Source organism: Bacillus rossius, chromosome 15 (assembly GCF_032445375.1).
Source record: "Bacillus rossius redtenbacheri isolate Brsri chromosome 15, Brsri_v3, whole genome shotgun sequence".
In the NCBI taxonomy this organism is placed as follows: Eukaryota; Metazoa; Arthropoda; class Insecta; order Phasmatodea; family Bacillidae; genus Bacillus; species Bacillus rossius.
Window position 1 is genome coordinate 3564199 of NC_086342.1, and position 20784 is coordinate 3584982.

General features: G+C 39.4%; 2 protein-coding genes across 3 annotated transcripts in view; one reads left to right on the forward strand and one right to left on the reverse strand.

Moving 5' to 3' along the window:
- LOC134539239 (antizyme inhibitor 2-like) overlaps positions 1–1582 on the forward strand; it is a 31062-nt gene extending 29480 nt beyond the window's left edge. For both annotated transcript variants that reach the window (XM_063381046.1, XM_063381047.1), the window contains exon 10: positions 542–1582. In XM_063381046.1, coding sequence (XP_063237116.1) covers positions 542–749 — 208 coding nt within the window. In that variant the 3' untranslated portion in view covers positions 750–1582. The remainder of the gene's footprint in view (positions 1–541) is intronic.
- On the reverse strand, positions 1578–18797 carry LOC134539236 (cilia- and flagella-associated protein 45-like). Its single transcript, XM_063381042.1, has 10 exons — positions 18658–18797; positions 17662–17904; positions 17150–17290; positions 16419–16579; positions 14045–14234; positions 12075–12248; positions 9630–9803; positions 6228–6443; positions 4305–4474; positions 1578–1779 (listed from the first exon to the last, which is right to left on the reverse strand). The coding sequence occupies exons 1-10, from the start codon at positions 18721–18723 to the stop codon at positions 1716–1718; spliced, it is 1599 nt and encodes a 532-aa protein (XP_063237112.1). The 5' UTR covers positions 18724–18797; the 3' UTR covers positions 1578–1715.
- Between the last annotated feature and the right edge of the window lie 1987 nt (positions 18798–20784).

Below are 20784 nucleotides of genomic sequence, written 5' to 3' on the forward strand. Positions count from 1 at the left end.
TCATGAAATTAATCAGCATATTTAATCAAAATTCATTTTATATTACAAAAACATAAATTTTTAATATATTAAATTCAGTGAATGAAAAATTATTAAGCACAGATTCAATACCAAAATGTACATATGTATTAAATTCATTGGGGAACAAAATTGCATTTGTGGAGGTGTGTGTGCATGCGTGCACCACTAGTTATAAGTAACTCATTTTCACATTACGACATGGTACATTTATCGAACATGCGTATACTTGTTGATGTATTTGTATTGTTCCCAGTAGTAGACATGGTTATTACAGATTATTATGCATCATGTATCAGTCGAAATGACTTGTTTTGTTGAAGTAGCATCATTGAACAAGTAAGTGTCATCTTTCTTAAAAATGGTGTTATCTTTGTCAATAAACAGAGTTTGCAAGATATAAAAACGATACTGACCCCAAAATTCCTGTTTTGAAAAATGAAATCGGCTCTAAAATAAAACCATGAACTCTCGTGTGCGTGTGTGTGTGAGACACGGGGTGGTCCCGGGGGGAATGTTCCAGGCTGCAGATGTCGGCGGAGCTGCCGGTGAGCCACGACCAGTTTGTGTTCGGCAGCTCCGCGTCGGCGCTGCGCCTGGGCCTGGATGCGGGAGACGAGGACGAGGCCTGGGGGCCGCCCCCCCGCCTCCCCCCGCCACTCTCGTGCCACGCCGACGCCCCGCCCCCGCCCTTCCTCCGCGACCTGGTCGCCGTGGAGCCCATCAACTAGCGCGACGGTCCCTCCGTATCTCACTGTCTCGCCGGTGCATGATACTGGGGTACTTCTTTCATGTCGGGTCCTGATATCTCTCTGGGTGGTTATGGTATTTAGTATGACTTGGTGTCAATCTGTGGTTTTTGTTTCATGTTCTCAATTATTTTTTAATTTTGTTTGGACTCTGAATGTTTCTTTAATGTAAGGTGGATGCTAGGCAAAGCCAAAAGGCTGTAAATTGTAAGTCCATTGGAATAACAATTTGGTATCGAAAGGTTTTAAAAGGCAATGTACTGTGAGATGACCAGGAATGGCTAATTATTTCCAGATATATATGCAACTTTCATGCACGGCACAATGCAGGTCAGTCTTCTGATTTAACTTGTGTTTTCTTTTGATGATTTATGCAGACAATTTTAAGGCATTTGTCTGACTTTTTCTGTGAAATTTTTATTTTAATTATATAAAGTCATGAGTACAGTTGTTTTGACATCACAACCTTATATTAATACTATTTTGATTATCCAGTACTGTTCATTAGAAAATTTATGATTTCTGATCTGAATAAAGGATGGCAGAAGTGTAAACACTCAGAACAACTCACTCATGTTGTATGTTGCTATTGTTGGATTACTTTTTGAGAAATGAAAACTAAAAGTTATAGATTGAACCCAAGTTCCCACAATCTACTTTTTATGATCTATGTAAAGGGGGGGAAAGCAATTGCATTGAAATTATTTGTAATGACTAGAGGCAATTGCACCTTTGGAATAGGTAAAGAGGCAGCTTTGTGCGCAAATAAATGTAATGTTTTATTGCCTCGTGCAATAAATATACTTATAAGCAAATGTGTCTCATTTATTTGTTGTTTCCTTGCCAAGTGCAGGTAGTCCCAATGTGAACTCCTAAACGTTTATCAAGTCAAAAATCATTGCTTACATAAGTGAATCTTGCCAACTCAAGAAAGATACATATTGGTGTTCATGGTACCAGATGCAGCCGCTTCTCAATTTCCTTCACGTATTTTTCAGGAACTTTATGCATCCTGAAACAAATTGTGAAAGTTTATCAAGTGTAGTTAATACAAGAACAGAAATCACACCATTAACAGGATTGTAAAATATTTACTATCACATTGCAGTGTGGGTAGAAAATGACATTTCGTACCAATTTTAAAAAAAAATGCATAGGCTAGAATATAAATTTTAAGAAATAAATACAAAAATCCAAATTTGGTAACTTTTATAAATCACACTAGTTAAATACATTTCTAAAAATTTTATTGCAATTTGTCTGCATTGCTTTTGGTCAAATTTATTACAATATTACAATGTATTGGGGTTTCAAAATAGATACTAGCAGTCCAGTACAGTATTACAAAAGATCACAGTTCCACAGATTGCACTTTTAAGATTGCCATCTTCGTGAAATTGGGGGTGGCCTGTTATTTTTATTTACCAAATATATCAAATATTATTTGTGAATAGTCCTTGGACATATCATTCCTAGGCTTTAACGACATTTGTAAGTTACAAAATAATGTTATTGATTTAGGAAATATATTGCAATTCTAACAAGATTTCGAAAATCATATACTTACTACCTAAATGTTTTCTATTATTACAAAGATTATTTAACCTGTTAACATAATGCCAGACTGTTGTTTACTTACTCAAAAAATAAGAATGTTAATAAATGTCAGAGCAGCAACAATTTTTATAATGTAGAACACTCGTGTATGAGAAAAGGCAATTGACATCCGCAACAATAAAATCATTTAATGATACTTTGACATTAATAAATATACTAAAGTGTTGGCCTATTGAAGAATAATATTTGAGACAAAATAAATAACTAATTTTTCCAATAATATAATTACTGAACAGGCCTAAAAGTAACTATTTTGCTTTTAATTATTTTTTTTGCACATGATTTTAAATAAATTCATAATTTAACTAAATTGATTGTTTAAAAGGCTCTTTCTACTAACAAAGTGATTATTTAATACCATGTTTTCTCGCATAATCGTCGCACATTTTATTCTAAAATCAAGTTTGAAAATTAGGGGTGCGTCGATTATGCGGAAAATAATTTTTTTGTTAGGTAAGGTTATTGATGAAAACAAAATCCATTCATGGAAAGTACGTTTATTTAAAAAGTGACGTTTAAAAGAGCACGCCAAATAATTCATGCAACAAAACCTTTCTTCAACTTTGAATATAAAAAAAATCTGTGACGTGAACTAATGCATAACTGTCGTAGTACACGCTTGCCACGAAAGAATGCTGGCCGTCAAATGTAGTTAACTCGGTACCTGACAGAGCGTGTGCTGCATGCAATCGGCAAGATATTGATATTTGACTACGTGCACGCGCTCTATACGTGAAGCAACATAACCAAACACGAATGATGCCAACTAGCGCTGGCTACATGTTTATAAAAGGTACACCGAGGCAACACAGACAATTTCTACTTTAAAATACATCGTTTTATACAGAAAAGATACCTACACAAAGCGCTCGGCATCTAATAGCGGGACCAAAAACATCATGCGACGTTTACGCGAGAACTTTTTTTCATCCCAATTTTGACGGCCTAAAATATGGGTGCGACGATTGTGTGATAAAAGAGGGTAGGTACTCTTTATGAACTAAAAGCACATTTTTCTGTCAGCCCTCACATGTACTGAAAACCCGAAGTCATGTGGTATACAGTTTAGGATGAACCATTTATGTGTAGCCTTATACTTCAAACATGTTATTTTAGCATACCATTCATAAATCGATAAAAATTAGATTTTCCCAAAGGCCTGAAAAACTGATTTTTTTGTGGTTTAGGTAAAACCTGATTTTTATTTATTTATGATTGGTAAGAAAATTTATGAATGCTTAAAATAAGAGATTAAGTATAAGAATAGGTACATATAAATGGTTAATCCAAAACTGTATACGTACCACATGATTTCATGCTTTTTGTACATGGTAGGTCTGAAATATAAAAATACCTTTTCGAGTTCATAAGAACCATCAAATAGACTTGTTTAGTAGAAAAAACTTTCTAGAAACATTTCAATATTGTTACACTAGGAATTTATTTCAAACTAGCTAATGCCCAGAAATCACTGCTATGCCTCTTTCAACTGTACACAATACAAACATCTCTATATATAGGTATATATACCTCTTATGTTTTTTTTTTATATCTATATCTCAATCTATTTCCCTACCTACATCTCTACATGTCTATATATATATATCTGTCTACATCTTTCTATCTTTATCTTTACAAAACACAAGACATGCTCGCGTGTATATACACACACACACACACCTTTCAATATTTTTATTTATCTTTTCACCTGTCACCTGTGTGACATAGGTATATAAAAACATGCGCATATTTGAAAGCAATGTTGTGCCAAAATTTCAAAAGCAATCGGTGAAGAACTTCCGGAGAAGTAAGATTTTTGAATGAACAAACATTTGCATTCTTAGTATTTATGTAGATCATGTCGAAAACCCCGAATGCAGGACGCTGCTCCCCTCGAGTGTGCAGTCGGAGGGTACTCGCCTGAGCTCGTCCACCTTCCTCCTGACGACCTGCTGGGTGCGTTGTTTGTGCTCCCGCTCCTCCGCCTTGATGGCCTCCCCCAGCGCGAACACCTCCCGCCGCTGCTCGATCCGGCCGCGCTCCTTCTCCCTGATCTGCCTCAGGATGTCCGCGCGGTACCGCTCCGTGCCCTGCGTGGCGTCCCCGCAGCTCGCCAGTTCGCTCGACACAGGAGATGTACAAGTGTCTCATGCTACACTTGGTGTAAAGTTTTAACAGCTACGTATGTGAAATTTAAATTAACTGTTAATTACGCCATGGATAAGGACACCTGTATTTCGCGAATACATTTCGTGTCTAGGTACATCGCAAAACACAGTAGTTTTTTTTTTTCTTGTAGTTATTGGCCGGTGGTCTGCGAGAGGTTTTTTTTCCCGCACTTGACGGCGGGGCCAACGGGAATGTGTGGATACCGTGCTGCTGCACGCACACGATTCGCCGTTACTCTTAAGAAAAAGCTACAGTGTTTTTGTGCGAGACACCTTGAACACGAAATACATGTATTCGCGAAATACAGGTGTCCCTAGCCATGGAGTAATATCATTTTCCTTGACAAAATGTACGTTATTCCAACACTATGTGTTTTTTATCTATGATTTAATGTGTATAATTTCAGGCCACTAATTTTTGTTTTGAATGGTTTTGTTTCAAGAAGTGACAATTTTTTTTATTTTATTTACAAAACTAAAATTGCATTCGTAAAAGTTTGGAGCTTGTTCCATTTTAGAATATTTTCAGTACACTTTCGACCATTGTCTTAAACAGATGTGATTCGTAAGTCTTCTATAACCGAAACAAAACTATAGTCCCGCAGATATATCCCAGGAACTGCCCACCTCTCGCCCGTGGGTTCGTTCTGTAACTTAGTAACTTTCAACAAACAAACCTGCTGCTGTGCATTGACCATCTATATCTGCATACATGCCTAATACCTATCAAAGATGTCACCTGCCAGTGTTTAGAAGTCATGCTAGTCTCCCAAATATATATAATTTTTAGTAAAAATGACTCAATTATCTATTTTTAAGTTTTTTGTAAAAAAAAATTTTTAGACTTATTTTTGTTATTTTTCTACTTTCTGCAAATTTTATTTATCAGACAGTATATAAGACATAAAAAAAAATTGTTGTAAATATGTAAAATTAATAACTGGCCCTCAATGAGTGGAGTTCGCAATCGCTGGTCCATCCATGAACAGATGCGTTTTTTTTTTTTTTTGGACAGACTCATTTGTGGCAATCAGCCGTCATCCCACACAAACTATTACGTTAGAGAAAATATGAAGTACTATGCCAAAGAGTGAGACTAACCCAACCAGTAATTTTAGCTGAATTTATGGAGGAATATTTGGCTATCAAACCATTCATTTTAAAGGATTTTAAGTTGCGCGGTCATACACAGGCAGGCGACGGCACATTCAATATTATATACACGGCTACGAACAGGGGCGCAACAACTACATTTCCAAAGGGGAGGCAATATACCTTTTTATAAAGAATCATCGTTACCCCCCTATTGAAGCGGGAGGAAGGGGGGGGTCCAGGGGTCCTCCCAGAAAATTTGTATTTCAAGGTGGAAAATGGTGCTATTAAAGCAGTATTATCATCTAAAAATTAATTACACAGCACTTTTTTTGCCCCTGTTTGCCCCCACTTCAAGGTTTCAGAGGGGGGAAGGGGGCAAAATACCCTCTCCCCCCCCTTGTTGCGCCCCTGGCTTCGAACCACTTGGAGTAACGACTCGGTGCTCATGAACGTACTCACACGCGCTGCTGGAGACGAGGTGAGGCTGCTGTGAGCCTTGCACTGGTAAATATGAGCATTACGTGTTGGCAAACGTACTCACGCGCTCTGCTGCGAGCCTAGCACGGCCGCGAGGACCCACCTTGCGCCTGGCCTCCTCCTCCGCGCGGAAGCGGCCCAGCTCCTCGCGCTGCACCTTCAGCACGGACTCGTGCTCCTTGCGGAGCGCCGCGTTCTCCAGCGCCTGCATGTGGCGCCGGTCCCGTATCTGCGCCTCGCGCGAGGCCTTCATCTCCTCCTCCTGCCGGCGCCGCTTCTGCACCGCCTGCTTCTCCTTGCGGCGCCACTCGCGCTCCACCTGGCCCCGCCGCCCGCCCGTCACGCCAACACCCTTCCAGACCTGACCACAGTCTGCCACCGCACTCTGGGGATCTTCATTCCCGGGCCCAAGTGCGGGCGTATGCAGCTTTATATGTATACACACACACACACATATACCGTATTTACTCGCGTAAAGCCCCCCTTTTTTTTCTCCAAATTTTCAACTCCAAAAAAGGGGAGGGAGCCTATACGCGAATTCGGAGGAAAAAATAGATTTTTTTCTTTTTTTCCAGGTAATACCAGTCTCTGTATCAACTGCCGCTTACAAAATCACCTCCCGTCGCTCAGAATACATGGCTTGCTGTTTGATGCATGCCAAGCTGCCCTGCACTCAGATAAACCCAGAAAAAAAATTTTTAATTTTTTTCTCAAAAATGTTTACTAAACAAGGAAAGGGTAGGGGGGGGGGCGTATACGCGGGCGGGGCCTTTACGCGAGCAGATACGGTATATATGTTTGTTTGGATACCTGACTTTGATAAACTCCAACAAGGTTTGACCAATCAACCGTGAAAGTAGTTGGCACATCAAAGAGTTTTTTTCCACGGAGAAGGTTTTTAAGCCATCCATTTTGCCATAACTTGCTACTAGATGATGCTGCAGCGTAGCAATTTCTACACCATTCTACCACCGATCGCCATGAAAATTTGTAGGATGAGATTTTTACTGTCCTTAATCAGCTGTGACAACAAATAGGTGTTTGACTATGATTAGTATTTGGTGAGTGAGTTTAAAATCGAATAACATTTCCAATGCCATGTAGATTCTAGATTACAAATATACCATCAATTTTATATATATAGAGGTAAATAAATAAACACTGGCAGGACATCTGCTGGGTTCTGCTAGAACCTCTATAAAAAAAAACTAGCATCACCAGTATTCTTCTACACAGTAGCGCAGTAAAGGTACTTCGTACTTGCAATAGTAGTCACAGTCCAAATACTGTACGGTACACTGAAGTGAAGTTCAAAAATGCATTCTTGAATAAAATCCTGGATAAAGATAGACTTCCCAGTCCTTAATTGAAAACCCTCTGAATGTGGTCACAAAATCCACAAACATTCCTCTAATTGAAAACCCTCTGAATGTGGTCACAAAATCCACAAACATTCCTCTAATACAAGCATGAATTTTAAAAAATGTCATTGGTTCCGTTTGTAAGAAGCAAGCTTACTGTATATAGTGAATATTAATAAAACAAATGACAGCAAAATTTTAAGTCAATGCATTGCATAACACCAAAATGCAAAGCATAAAACATAATGCAGCAAATTTAACCTCAATTACCTCAATTTTTTAAATTAAAATATAGAATTAATTTTATTAAAATTAATTTAATAATTCTATTTAAAAACCTTAAATATTATGTCTTAAATAAAAAAATTATTTAGTTTCTATTATGGTCTTTTCAAAGTGAAGTAAATAAAACCAGTGTATAGCTGATTTCCTGCAGACATGACTTTAAGATCTACATAGAAACACCACAAGGAAAAGTACAATGATTTTGGGTTTTTAAGTTTTTAACATTGCTTATTGAATTTTTTATTCAAATTAATAGCATTGAAAATGACAAGACAGTAACAAAAAGTAGTATTTAAATATGTTAGCACCAGAAAGTTACATAGGAATAGTAGTAAACACCATTTATTATGTATGAGTAATTTTTTGTATTAATGGCAGATATTTTTAAAAAAATCAAACATGTCAAGACATAAAACCGCAAAATCTTGGTTTGACTTTTCGAGGTTTTTAAATGGTTTCCTTTGATTATACTCACCAATTCAAACTTGACTGACATTTCTTTCACTTCACCAACTAAGGAATAGGTTTCCCAGATTTCCCTGACCAATTTCAACTGGCCTTGATTCGACCGGCTTGGCCGGTGTCCCGTCACGCTGCGGGGAAGGAGTCGCCTACTCGGTTCAGACCACGGCCGCGATGGCCCGTCTGGCACTGTGGCTCCGGGAAGGGGGTGAGGTGGTGTGGGGAGCAGTACTGTCAGTTCCGTGCAACTGGCTGCCCATTTCTCGCCAGTTGTTGTTGAGGGTGAGAGCCCATGAAAATCGTTTCCCCAACCACTGACAGGTCCAGAGGGGGAACCGTAGTGGCATCGCTCCCTCCCTGAAACCTTAATCATTTTAAGATTTTAAATTTCCTTATCATGGTCTACAAAACTTATTAAAGTAATATTTTACTGCAGTGCTAAGTGCTATAGATAATGGGACGTTTTAGAACCATACATAAAACATATTAAATATTTCAAATGCAAATGTACTAATTTAATTTAACTAAGACCTCTGGCTCCGCCGTCGCAAGAAGCGTGGTCCCAGAGCAGGGGCAGAGCCGGGGGGGGGGGGGGGGGGGGGGAGGATGTACTTACCCCCCCCCCCCCCTCCTTAGCCCCAATTATTCTTTCTTAACTGAAAGCAGGTTAGCTAAAAGCCTGGGTGTCTCACTGCTATCACCGGCCACTGCACTGGAGGGAAAGAGTAAGCGAGCCCTACCGATTCTCCTTCCCTTCCCCAACCCCTGTCGCGAGCAGAAGCTATGAGGTTGTGACGCCGTGACGGGTCCCAAGTTTTCAAATATCTTGCACCTACTGTATTTAACCAGCGCGGTAATTATAAGCAGTTGTAGACTGGGCTTCCAAAAGTGTAAGGATCGCTGTGTGTGTATAGAATTGAGACGACGACATGGTGTCATGTAACTCTTCAAGCTAAAGCTAAATTGTTTCCAGGAATAGGCCAGTTCTGCCGAAACCCAACCCAATTTTATTCTTTTTTTTTTTTTTTGTATTGTCGACCTTCGAGCATGATTTTTGATTTTTGAGTGGGATGTAAACAAGGCACTTGGATCGATAAAAATATCTTTGATTAATTTCTTACTTCATCACTGAAACAATTTTTTTTATTAAAAAAATTAATAATATTTTTACCATTACAATATTTAAGGTTAAGTAGGTATCCGAAAACTGCTAAAAATAGCACTATTTTTACACCTTAAAATCCAAATTTTTTTCCGGGGGGGGGGGGGGGGGGGGGCGGACGCCCCCGCGCTTTAATAGGGGGAGGGAGGGGTGGGGGACCATGCTTCTTAAACCCCCCCCCCCCCCCCCCCCGTACATAAATCCTGGCTACGTCACTGTCCCCGAGACGAGTCACCTCGTCCTGGATTCGCTGCGCGTTGACGTTGTCCATCTCTGCCTGCAGGTCCTGCTGCCTCTGCTGCAGCATGCGCAGCCGCCCGATCTCCCGCTCGCGCGCCAGCCGCTGCAGCTTGAGCTCCTCCTCGCGCGCCGCCTCGCGCTCCGCCTTCTGCCGCATGTACTGCTGCACCTGCGCCCGGCACGCCCGCGTCTCCCCTCACCCGCCGGCCGTCCGTCCGTCTCCGACTCGGGCATTCCCGCCGGCTGGATTAGTCTTAATTAGAGACCCGTGAATTTCGCGCATTCAATGACCTCCGGGATAGACTCCAATATCCTCCGCACACTCGGGCTAAAATGCCAACTGTCCATTGGCCGCTGACTTGTGAGTCGTCTCGACCGGGTAACCTGTGATTCGACACTTCCACGAGCGAGGATCTCCAATCGGCCCTCAGTCCTCCAGATTAACAGTGAACCAATGGCAGAAGCCGCGCTAAGGTGTAATTATTTGAATTTTTAGCATAACACGAAATGAATCCGCGAAATTCACGGGTCTCTAGTCTTAACATATATGAATCCAGTGTCCTGATGTTTGTTTCCGGCGAACTCTTCAGCCAAGTCAACAGATTTCCGATGAAAATTGGCATTTACTATGTGTAATTTTTTTCCAACTTGAGAGATAAGATAGTTTTTATTTCGATTAATGGTCTTAACAATTTATAATTAATAATAAATAATAAATAACCGATCGCCCATGGGTAAACAAAAAAAAATCATAGGTCATAGACATACTAAGAGTAATTGTGTGTCATTTCTCTATGTCCAACACGCTGTCACATAGCGCTATCCAGTTTGCTCTAACTCGCAGACAATAAAGCTCCATGTGTTTAGCCCGGGCAACGCCGGGTACTGCAGCTAGTTTCTATTAAAATCTTTTTAGTTCATCGCAAATGGTTTCTTTTGATTCTGTACCTATATGCATTGTAATGTGAACGTCGCTTAGTGAAATTTTGATAACGTTAAAAAACCATACTTATTGTTCTAATTATCAGAAATAAAACTAAATAACAGCGAAATTAAGTCAACACACCGCCAGTCACCGATCTGGAAGTCAGAAACACCTCATTACACCGTAATGCAACTAAATTCACCTCAAATCGTCTTATTAAAGCCATTAAAATAAAATAAAAATTGTTCCATAAATCTTTAGTATTGTTTTTATTTGAAAACCTAAAATATTATGTACCGAGTAAAACATAATTATTTTTTTTTTTAAAGTAAATAACAGCAGTATATAGCTGATAACATACAGACATGGGTAAAGCCCTGCAGAGAAACATAACAAGGAAATGTATATAAGTAAAATGATTTTGGGCTTTTAACATTGCATACTGAATTTTTTGGTATTGCACATTTTAATCCAGTTTATTTTTGTTTAAATTACTCTCATCAGTATATGTAGTATATTTATATATAAATATTTTAAGTATCCTACCAAAATGTTTTGAAGCAATTGGTCAATGTAATTAGGCTTGATACATACTTATTACATATTATCATCTGTGTTTTAATTTTCAATGATAATAAAGACCAAATCCAATAATTATAATGATGAAATTAGCTTTCGTACAAATTCATAAATTCTTGTCTCTACCAATTATTTATTTGTTATAATTGTAACATACTCAACAAATTTTATAAAACCATTGAAATTTAAAGTTATTGGTGGTTGTTCTGATTTTTTATTTAATTTTTTTTTCTGAGGGGAGGCCTCCACATTCCCCTTTCCACTGGGGGGCTGTCCTATCCACCAGACTCCGGTGCTGTGGTCAGGCTAGCGGCGGCAGAACGCTATCGGTAGGGACAGGAGCACCTAGAGGGAACTACTCTGCCCACTTGCAGGACCAGATCCGCTGGGATTGGTGTAATCGAGTGTTCCATATAAATGTCACCTCTCAGTCTACATCCCCCCCCCCCCCCCACACACACACACACACACTCAGAGCCAGCATCACTTGCTCCTCTTCTATTCTACAGTCGGGACACAATAAACCAGTGGCACAATCTGCTCAGGCCAAGGGTTGCCTAGGAACAGAGGGGAGCAGACGTCCACAACGCTGTAGTTTGTTTCCTTGCTAGCTTTGTAGCACCACGGTGGTGGATTGGTCACGTCACTCACCTCCCACCAAAAAGATCGTTGTGCAATTCTGAGTGGATTTTTTCACAAGTACTAAAGGTTTCAGATGTCGTCATTAGCACTGGGTTTCCTAAGGTACTTGTGCTGCCCCCATTCGTTCCGTTGATGCTTCATTTCATCTGAACACCCCTCCGATATCTCAACCCCCACAGTGATGACATTTACAGCCCTAATTAATTAATTATTTTTTTCATCCAGCATTTTGCCTCGTGTTGGTGCGAAGTGTATCTGTGGAGGAAGGGGAGTTTAAGACGGGAAGGTTGGCACCTTGAGCTCCTCGATCCGCTCCTCTTCCTCCTCCAGCTGGCGGAAGTGTTGCAGCTGCTCGTTTATCTGCCGCAACTCCTCCCGCACCTTGCGCTGCTGCTCAGCCTTCCGCGCCTGCTCCTCCAACTCCTGCTGCATCATGAGGCCCTGCGCCTTGTTCGCCAGCCATGCTTCCTGCAACACCGCGTCGCAGCTATCAGTGTGAGCATCTGCCGCACGCTTCACAAACACCAGCACTGGTGCAGGAGCACAAACGCTCGTAGTCTGGAACCTGCAGTCTGCTTTACAACCAGCTAAATTCACTATTTCACATTTGCATAATGGAATTGCAAAAGCAATGTCATTTCCCCCTCCCCTGTCGCATGTATGCAAAATTTTTACTTCACTTTAAAAAATTAGTAAATTATATTTGCGAGGAAATATTACAGTAAGATATCTCTGTCTGGGCATTAAATTTATGGTGACATTAAATCATTGTAGCAAAATAAAAGTACTCTAGCATACAAATGTTCCATTACAATAATTTTTTTTCTTCCAAATGGTCAATGGGTCAAACGTCAAACCAGAAGAAAAAAAATATATATATATATATATATATATATATATATATATATATATATATATATACGTTTAAAGGAGGAAGAATAGTAGAAAAAAAATCTGTGCACTGAAAGAGAGATAACTGGTGACACAAGCAGGAAAGTATCGAAAAGTTGTTGCTCCTGTTGCTAGCGAAGGAAGCTCTGTGCATTCATGCAATACTGTTGAGCCCATCTAGAGCAGGGGTGGCCAACCTTAAAAACAGTGAAAGACAATTATTGAAGATTAAAATAAATTTGGCTGACTAATTTTTTATCTTGTATGTTTACTTTTTAGTATCAACCGATTATCTGTAATTTTGGCTTGTGATCAATAGAATAACAGCTCCCACCTACTGCAATTGCAAAATAATATTCAGATTTTGTAAATGTTTAAGAATTTAAAGTTAGCTGTATGTGTGACAGGTTCCCAGAACATAAATGGTGTAGGTGTTATCAAAACACTGATTTCAGAACGCAGATACTGATTTCTAGTTTCATCTTTGAAGGAAAAACACAACAATTGGTTTTCAAAGATGTGGGAAGAAATAATAATGTTACGAAAATACAATTTTAAGCTGTCGCAAAGTATCGTGTTGTGTCACGCCGCATCACATCTTGTCTGATTCTGTGTGTGCCTAGCCTAATAGTCCAATGGACAGTAGTGTTGGATGGACGGTAAGTGTTGGTTGGAGGTATATGTGTTGTATGGACAGTATATGTTGGTTGGACGGTACGTGTTGAATGGACGGTAAATGTTGGGTGGACGGTAAGTGTTGGGTGGACGGTAAGTGTTGGTTGGACAGTACATGTTGGACAGTACATGTTGGATGGATGGTAAGTGTTGGATGGATGGTAAATGTTGGACGGATGGTAAATGTTGGGTGAATGGTAGGTGTTGGTTGGACGGTAAGTGTTGGTTGGACAGTAAATGTTGGATGGATGGTAAGTGTTGGATGGACGGTATGTGTTGGTTGGACGGTATGTATTGGTTGGACGGTATGTGTTGGATGGATGGTATGTGTTGGATAGATGGTAAGTGTTGGTTGGACGGTAAGTGTTGGTTGTACGGTACGTGTTGGATGGACGGTAAGTGCTGGTATGACGGTATGTGTTGGATGGATGGTAAGTGTTAGTTGGACGGTACGTGTTGGTTGGACAGCAAGTGTTTGTTAGACGGTATGTATTGGTTGGACGGTATGTGTTGGATAGACGGTAAGTGTTGTGTGGACAGTAAGTGTTGGGTGGATGGTATGTGTTGTATGGACAGTAAGTGCCGGTATGACGGTATGTGTTGGTTGTAAGGTAAGTGCTGGTATGATGGTATGTGTTGGATGGACAATAAGTGTTGGATTGACGCTAAGTGTTGGTTGGACGGTAGCGGCAAGTCACCTCGCGGATGCGGTCGGCCTGCTGCAGCCGCTCCAGCTCGTGCTCGTTGATCTGCTCGAGGATGTTCTGCACGTACAGCTTCCTGCGCTGCTCGTCGCTCTCCCCGCGGCCGCGCTGCTCCCGGAGCGCGCGCTGCCGCTCCTGCTCCATCATGTCGTCCAGGCGGCGCTCCTCGCGCTCCAGCTCGTCCCTGTGCACGCCGCACTCCGCCCCTCGTCCCGTACGCTCACTGGTGTGTCTGGCACGCCACACTCCGCCCCTCGTCCCGTACGCTCACTGGCGTGTCTGGCACGGCGTCACCCCTAGGCGCAAGGCTCTTTCCTTCGTGCGTAGAGCAACTGTGAGATGTGAGCCATCAGAACAATATCGTACGGTGGAGAATAAAGATGAAGGTGTTTCGCAATTCCCCTTTGGTGCTGTTGTGTACTCTTTGTGTGTAAATATTGTCAGTAGGTTGGCAGGTCTGTATTGGCAAGCTGTGTATTGTTGTTGTTGTTGTGAAGGTGAACTGGCGGGAATATGGACAATGAGTTGAAGGAATAATGGCAATAGTGCAGTAATGTATTCAGGTAATTAATTGTGTATTAATGTATTGGTGAGGTGAAATACAACAGGTGCTTTCATAGAATCCCTAACCGGGAATTTCACACCTAATTACCGTTCCGAAAACACACTGTTTTGAGCCATTTTGAACCCTATAAAAAATACAGTTTAAAAAAAAACAACAACACAGAATCAGAAAGACTCACCTGCACAAAATGTGTTCTTAAATGCTTATCCTAACCAGACACCATTCACATATCGTGATCAGTTTTTTTAATTGCCTCAGTCATTCTGAAGATTAGCACACACCATACATGTGCAAAGGAAGGCAAGGTTTCTCTCCGCGTGTACTGAAATATGTATTTTACTTCTACAATTTCTTAAATTCTCTCATGATTCTTAATAAGTATGTCACGTAACTAAATAAGTTATTATCTATAAAATGTTACATAGATTTAAAAAGCATTTATTTATAAAAAAAAATTAAAGGCCAATTTATATTTCAACACTAGCTTGAAATCACATGGTGTATAGTTATGATTTATCGTTTGTATGTAGACGTTTTCGTGAGAATTTTTATTTTAAGTGAATCATTCATAAATTAATTGAATTTTGGTAATTATGAAAATCCTTAAAAAATTAGATTTATATTATTTTAGGCAAACCAATTTTTATTTTATTTAAGAAAGCCTAAAACAAAACAAACAAACATGTGAAACCTGATCCGTCAAGAATAACGAAGTGAAGGAGGTTGCACTGAAAATTGTATTTAGTGCATTATGTGGATCAGGCCTACTAGTGATACCACAAAAAAAAAAAAAAAAAAAAGCACCACTTAGTCTACTTTATGGTGGTGTGGAAATGAGTTTTATCGCCAATATGCGAGCATCTATAGGCAAACCAATTTTAAAAACCTTCCAGAAAACTCCTTTTTAAGCACCAAATGACTGGACTATTAAGTATTTAGAGGCGTTTTATTACCAAAACCAGCTCAATCCATGAATTTTCCAAAAAAAAATTAATTTTGGACTATATATCATGCTAAAAAACTCCAGCTCGATCTTTTCAAGAACCGGTGTCAAGAACCAGTTTTATTTCAAAAACCCAGCTCAATCCATGCACGCCACCAGCTACCCACGTCAACCCAGGGGAAGGTTACTGAGTGTTCCTTCTGTTTACGGCTGTTGCTTTCTGTAACTTCCTCGTCGACTGCTTTCTTTTCTCTACTATAACATTTTTATAATAAGTATTTGAGTGCTGCTGAATTACAAAAATAGATAGCAATTCCGAGAAAGAAACAGAATTTCTTAGGAAGAAGTTTATAATGATAATTCTGATTCAGAGAAGTGTTTAATTTTTTTTTCATTACCTACCAGTAGTGTACCGGTACTAATTAGTTTTTCTGGAGATTTTTACTGTACTCTTTTCAAAACCAGCTCGATTCTAATTACCTTTATTTTTAAATAATTAACCTGTACTGCTAATTTAAAAAAAGACAAAATATTTGTAACCATACATCAAAGGTGGTTCAAACGAAAATAAATATTTTTTTAAAAAATTAATTGGGCAGAGTGTGAAATTTTTTTTCTCTACTGTAAAATTTATAAAAATGGCTTGAGCTGGTTTTGATAATAAACACCTCAGATGTATGACAGTAAGCTGGAGCGAGGGGTCAAAGAAATGCAAGTGGGCAGAAAAAAACTGCTGGAAATTCAATGTTTCAAGACCTCCGGCATCGCCACCGTGCATTCCGAGATTCCCGCGAGCCGCAGACACCCCAAGTCGTGTCGGGGCAGGAACCGCGGACCGGGATGGAATGCCACCCGCTCACCTGATGAGCTTCTTCTCCGCTATCTGGGCGTCTCGGATGGCGTGACACTTGGTGCCGAGGATGACGCGGTTCGCGTCCTTCACCTCGTCCTCTTGCTCCTGCCGCAACTCGAAGGCGCGCTGGAGCAGGTGCTCCGCCCGCTTCTTGGCCTCCAGGTCCACCTAGCAGGACAGGCCCCATCCCCCATCATTATCATTGTGTCCCTCATGCATGGGTGTGATTTGGAACGAGCCCCTAGCACTATAAAAACATGTGCAGTCTCGCTCATAAGTACAAACAATAACCAAGAGAAAGGTTGGTTGAATAAGATCAGCTGCATTAATAATTCAAGAAATGTTTACATTACTCGCTATTAATGTAGCTGAACTTACCTAGTCAACCTTTCACTTTAGTTACTACTTGCTACATCTCCAACAAGCCGAGACACTCCACATTTACCTAACTTTGGTCTGTAATTTTGTCTTAAGCCACTAAACTTCTCAGTAACAAATTATTTTCATGATCGCCTATTTAAACACCAAAATATTGTAATTGTCACTTTTATTGAATTTCTAAAATCTTTGCAATGTGTCCACTGGGAAGAATTTTTCAAAAATGTAGCCTTAAAAAGGATTCAGAGAAGTGTGTGTTAACTAAATAGTAAAATGTTGCCTTTTTTTATCTGATGTCAAAAGTTATTTGTTAGCCACTGCAGGAGCTCGTCTAAATGTCACGGCGTTCAAAGTCGTCACCTCAGCCAGCTTTGTTCCTGTTTCTCTCAGTTTGATGTGTCGTCTCAGTTCCTCTTTCCGAGCATCGCTTTCCCGCATCATGCGGTTCTTCTCCGCCTCTTCTTTCTCCAACTGTTCCAAGCGATCCTTTACTGTAATCACCTGCAATAAGCATTCAAGCATTATTATTAAGCCACCAGAAAAACTGAGAAAGCTGTAACAACATTTTTATATAATGCTAGTTAGCTGGTTCTGAAAATAAGCTACAGAAGAAAATAGTATATTAGTTTGAGTAACATACATTGCGAATCAGTTTCGAACAAGGTAGCCTATCTAAAATGTAGGATATTGTTCTCTCATTACCTCAGAATGGAAATGTCTAGGATTGTTGATGGTTTTCATGCGTGAAAACAAACTAGTTACTTTAGTGCACAAGAAATTAATTTTAAAATTAAAAAAAAAATGGTTGTTTCCCCCAGTAACTAAGTTAGATATGTAATTCTAACTATCCAGGTATTTAAAGCATTACTTACTGTGGATTGCTTTTTCAGTTCCTGCAGGTCTTGCTTGTCTATCACGATTGGGTGCACAATTGGCTCTTGCCTGCGCACAGTCAGCTTTCTGATCTGGTCCTGCGTTATGAGCCGGATCACCTCCTTCCCACCTTCAGTGCTCATGTTCGCTTTTCGCTTGGCCTTATGCGTGTCACATTTTTCAATTTCAGACTGCCGGTTTAATTTCGCTCCGCACGAATGGTGTGGTGCCATGTCCGTGAACTAAATGTAATAAAGAACTAATATAGACGTATCAAAACACCACTCACTTCTTTTTTAAAAATAATAAATCCACCTACAAGTTTTTTTTTCTGATCCAAAGAATAGATAAATTTGTTTGCCAAGTTTCGTTTAGTCTATGTTGTCATGGAAATATTTTAAAACTTAAATTTCCCGCTTTTTTGGTCGACTTGAATAAAATTGGATAGCCTCATGTTCACAGAAATGAAATTCACAACAAAACCCCGAACAGAGCCGATTTCCGAAGTTTACAGAAATAAAAGGTTATATTAGATCAGGTTCGTTAAGTGAAATAAATAATAGTTCTCTATTGTTTTCCAGGCATCATGGGATAGGTAATGTTATCGTAAATAATATGATAGATTGGTTGCAATAAGGTGTTTTTTTCACCAGAGATTAGTTAACTTCGGAGAGCTTCGGGATAGTTCGATATGGTACTCACAAAGTTTTATACCTGAAGAAAGTACTTCCTACAGCGTTGCCACTCAACTATAGTTATCATAAGTTCTTTATACTGCAAAGCGATGGAATGTCTGCAAAGAATTATTTCCAATTGCAGGAATTATTACTTTTGAAATCAATGTGTAGTACGATTTTGAATAATGAATAGATTATTTTACATATATGAGTAATCGACATAAATTAAAACATCCATGGAAGTTATACATAATTATTTAGATTCATAAATTTATAATATCAAAAAAATGTTTCATGATTAATGTGATGTCATACTACCTTTGGTATTAGTTGATGCCTGGGTCCCAGCACCATTAATGAAATAGCCACAGTGCCGGACAACATGGCGGGTTAGGCCGAGCTTTAAGATTTATATAAGTGAGAAAAATCCAATAATCTTTCTGTTTCTTCTTGAAGAATTGAACACTTTATAAAACAAACAAAAAAAAAGTATTTTTAGGTTTAGATCTTAAATACAGTATCATATAATTGGACATACACACCATATTGATGCCATATTCCAGCAGGAGCTACGACAAAAACGACTTAAACTTTCTGTAAATTGTTTGGGGCCCAGAACAATTTTACTATCTAATTTTTTTGCGTGTGTTAGAAACCACCAGGTAATGGAACTAGTCAATTTTTCATAGAAAAAACTGTAATCAAAAGTGAGACATTTAACAACTAACATACACATTCGCAACAAAATAAATAATGCACTCAGGCGATGACCAGGGTCAACATCCTGTCAGACATTCGTACATTTCTTTGCATAATAAAACGAGTTAATAGCAGAATATTTTACACTTAGTGATTCTGTCAGACTGCTATCAATTTAAGACACCGATGACTTATCTCCTGGCTGGACGTTTCATCGACATGAGGTCATCAACACAGGTCAAGGGCGCAGGGGAAGTAGCGGTGATGAGTTCTGGAAAGTAGCATGAAATCAATGACTCTGGAGCACATAATGTCGTTGGGTCCCCTCTGTATTTTTTATTGTCACAAGCTCACCAACTGCCGAGGGCTTTGGCGAAGGGCACGACATTTACAAGCAAGGATAAATGTAGTTGCTGCAAGTATGTGATACTCCCCTCTGTTAGCACCAAGAGCAGGCAAGCACAACTTAAGAGGGTTACATAGAAGGTAGGCACATCCACAATGGGCCAACACAAGTCGGGTTAGTAAGTCCCCCCCATATTTGCAGCGACCAAAACGGAATGGAGCAGAAACAAACAGATACAACAACTACAGAAATATTATTTAATGAACAATTTTGTTATTTTCATTTCTTAATGCTTGTTCCTAAACCAGAACACTATCAATTTACGATAATAAATGCTTCAATGTAAACTTTGATTTATAATGTAAGTGTTAGTAAATAAACAAATATGTATTTAAATAGAAAGTTTAAAAAAAGTATTAAAAAAATATTGTACGATATTTTATGTTTTTACTGTATTATTAAAACCGTAGGGCCTAATAAATATATAAAAAAATAGTAAGTTTATAACTATGTACAAAGGCAAAGTTAAATCATAAATATACCAAACATCTTTAAAATACTGCTTAACTTGTCGGAGCTCTTGTCGGAAGACGCCTGCAGGTCGATTAATCGTTCCTGGAGATGCGTCGAGCGCTGAAGGTTCGTCGCGAGTGGCGACGTAGTTGAGAATCCTGCCGCAGTTACCGCCTTGGCAGCACTTACCCGCGTGTCTTTTTCCGGGAATATTTGTGCAAAGAAGCCTGAAAAACTCGAAACTGTTTTTCATCAATTTATTTTGAGAGTTACAGACATCGCACCGATATGTGATAGGTATCAAACGATTTTGTACCAATTCATCTGTGGCTCAGTTGTACGAGCCGTCGGGTAACACACACGTGTACTGCTTAAACAGCAATAACCTGCACTTATCGAAAGTGAAAATATGTTGCAATTATCTCCGAATCGTTGAGCTCTCCCCTATATCGCAGACACAAATTTTGTAAATTCAATAATTCCGTGATGATTTGTGTATGTGTCATGGTCCAGTTGTCTCATTTTGGCAAGCATTACGTATGTATTTTTGAGATGCATTTCTCTAGCAGACTGCGTATTGGCGATATCATGGTGTGGGGAAACTTCTTACTGTGTTTACAAGCAAATGGCCCCACCTCTATGGAGACAAAAATACTTAACACGTTGGGCTGTGTTCAACGGTGAGGGGAAAAAAAAAAAAAAAATGATGTGGCTCTCGGTGGTATGTGTTGAAGTTCTCTAAGCCACAGTTAAGTATTAATTTAATAAGGTACAAATACACATAGATACACACTAGGACAAATGAAATTAGAAATGACATAACACAACACTCATAAATAAAATTTATGATTATTTATTGAAACGAAAAATGGGTTCAAAATTTATTC

Excerpts from the sequence above, each read along its gene's own strand:
- LOC134539236 (XM_063381042.1), bottom strand. The coding sequence starts at position 18,723 with ATGTTGTCCGGCACTGTGGCTATTTCATTAATGGTGCTGGGACCCAGG. Across the intron at positions 12,249-14,044 it reads AGGCCGACCGCATCCGCGAG|GAAGCATGGCTGGCGAACAA; the intron begins GTGACTTGCCGC and ends GCGGTGTTGCAG. Across the intron at positions 6,444-9,629 it reads CGCAGCGAATCCAGGACGAG|GTGGAGCGCGAGTGGCGCCG; the intron begins GTGACTCGTCTC and ends CGGCGGGGCCAG.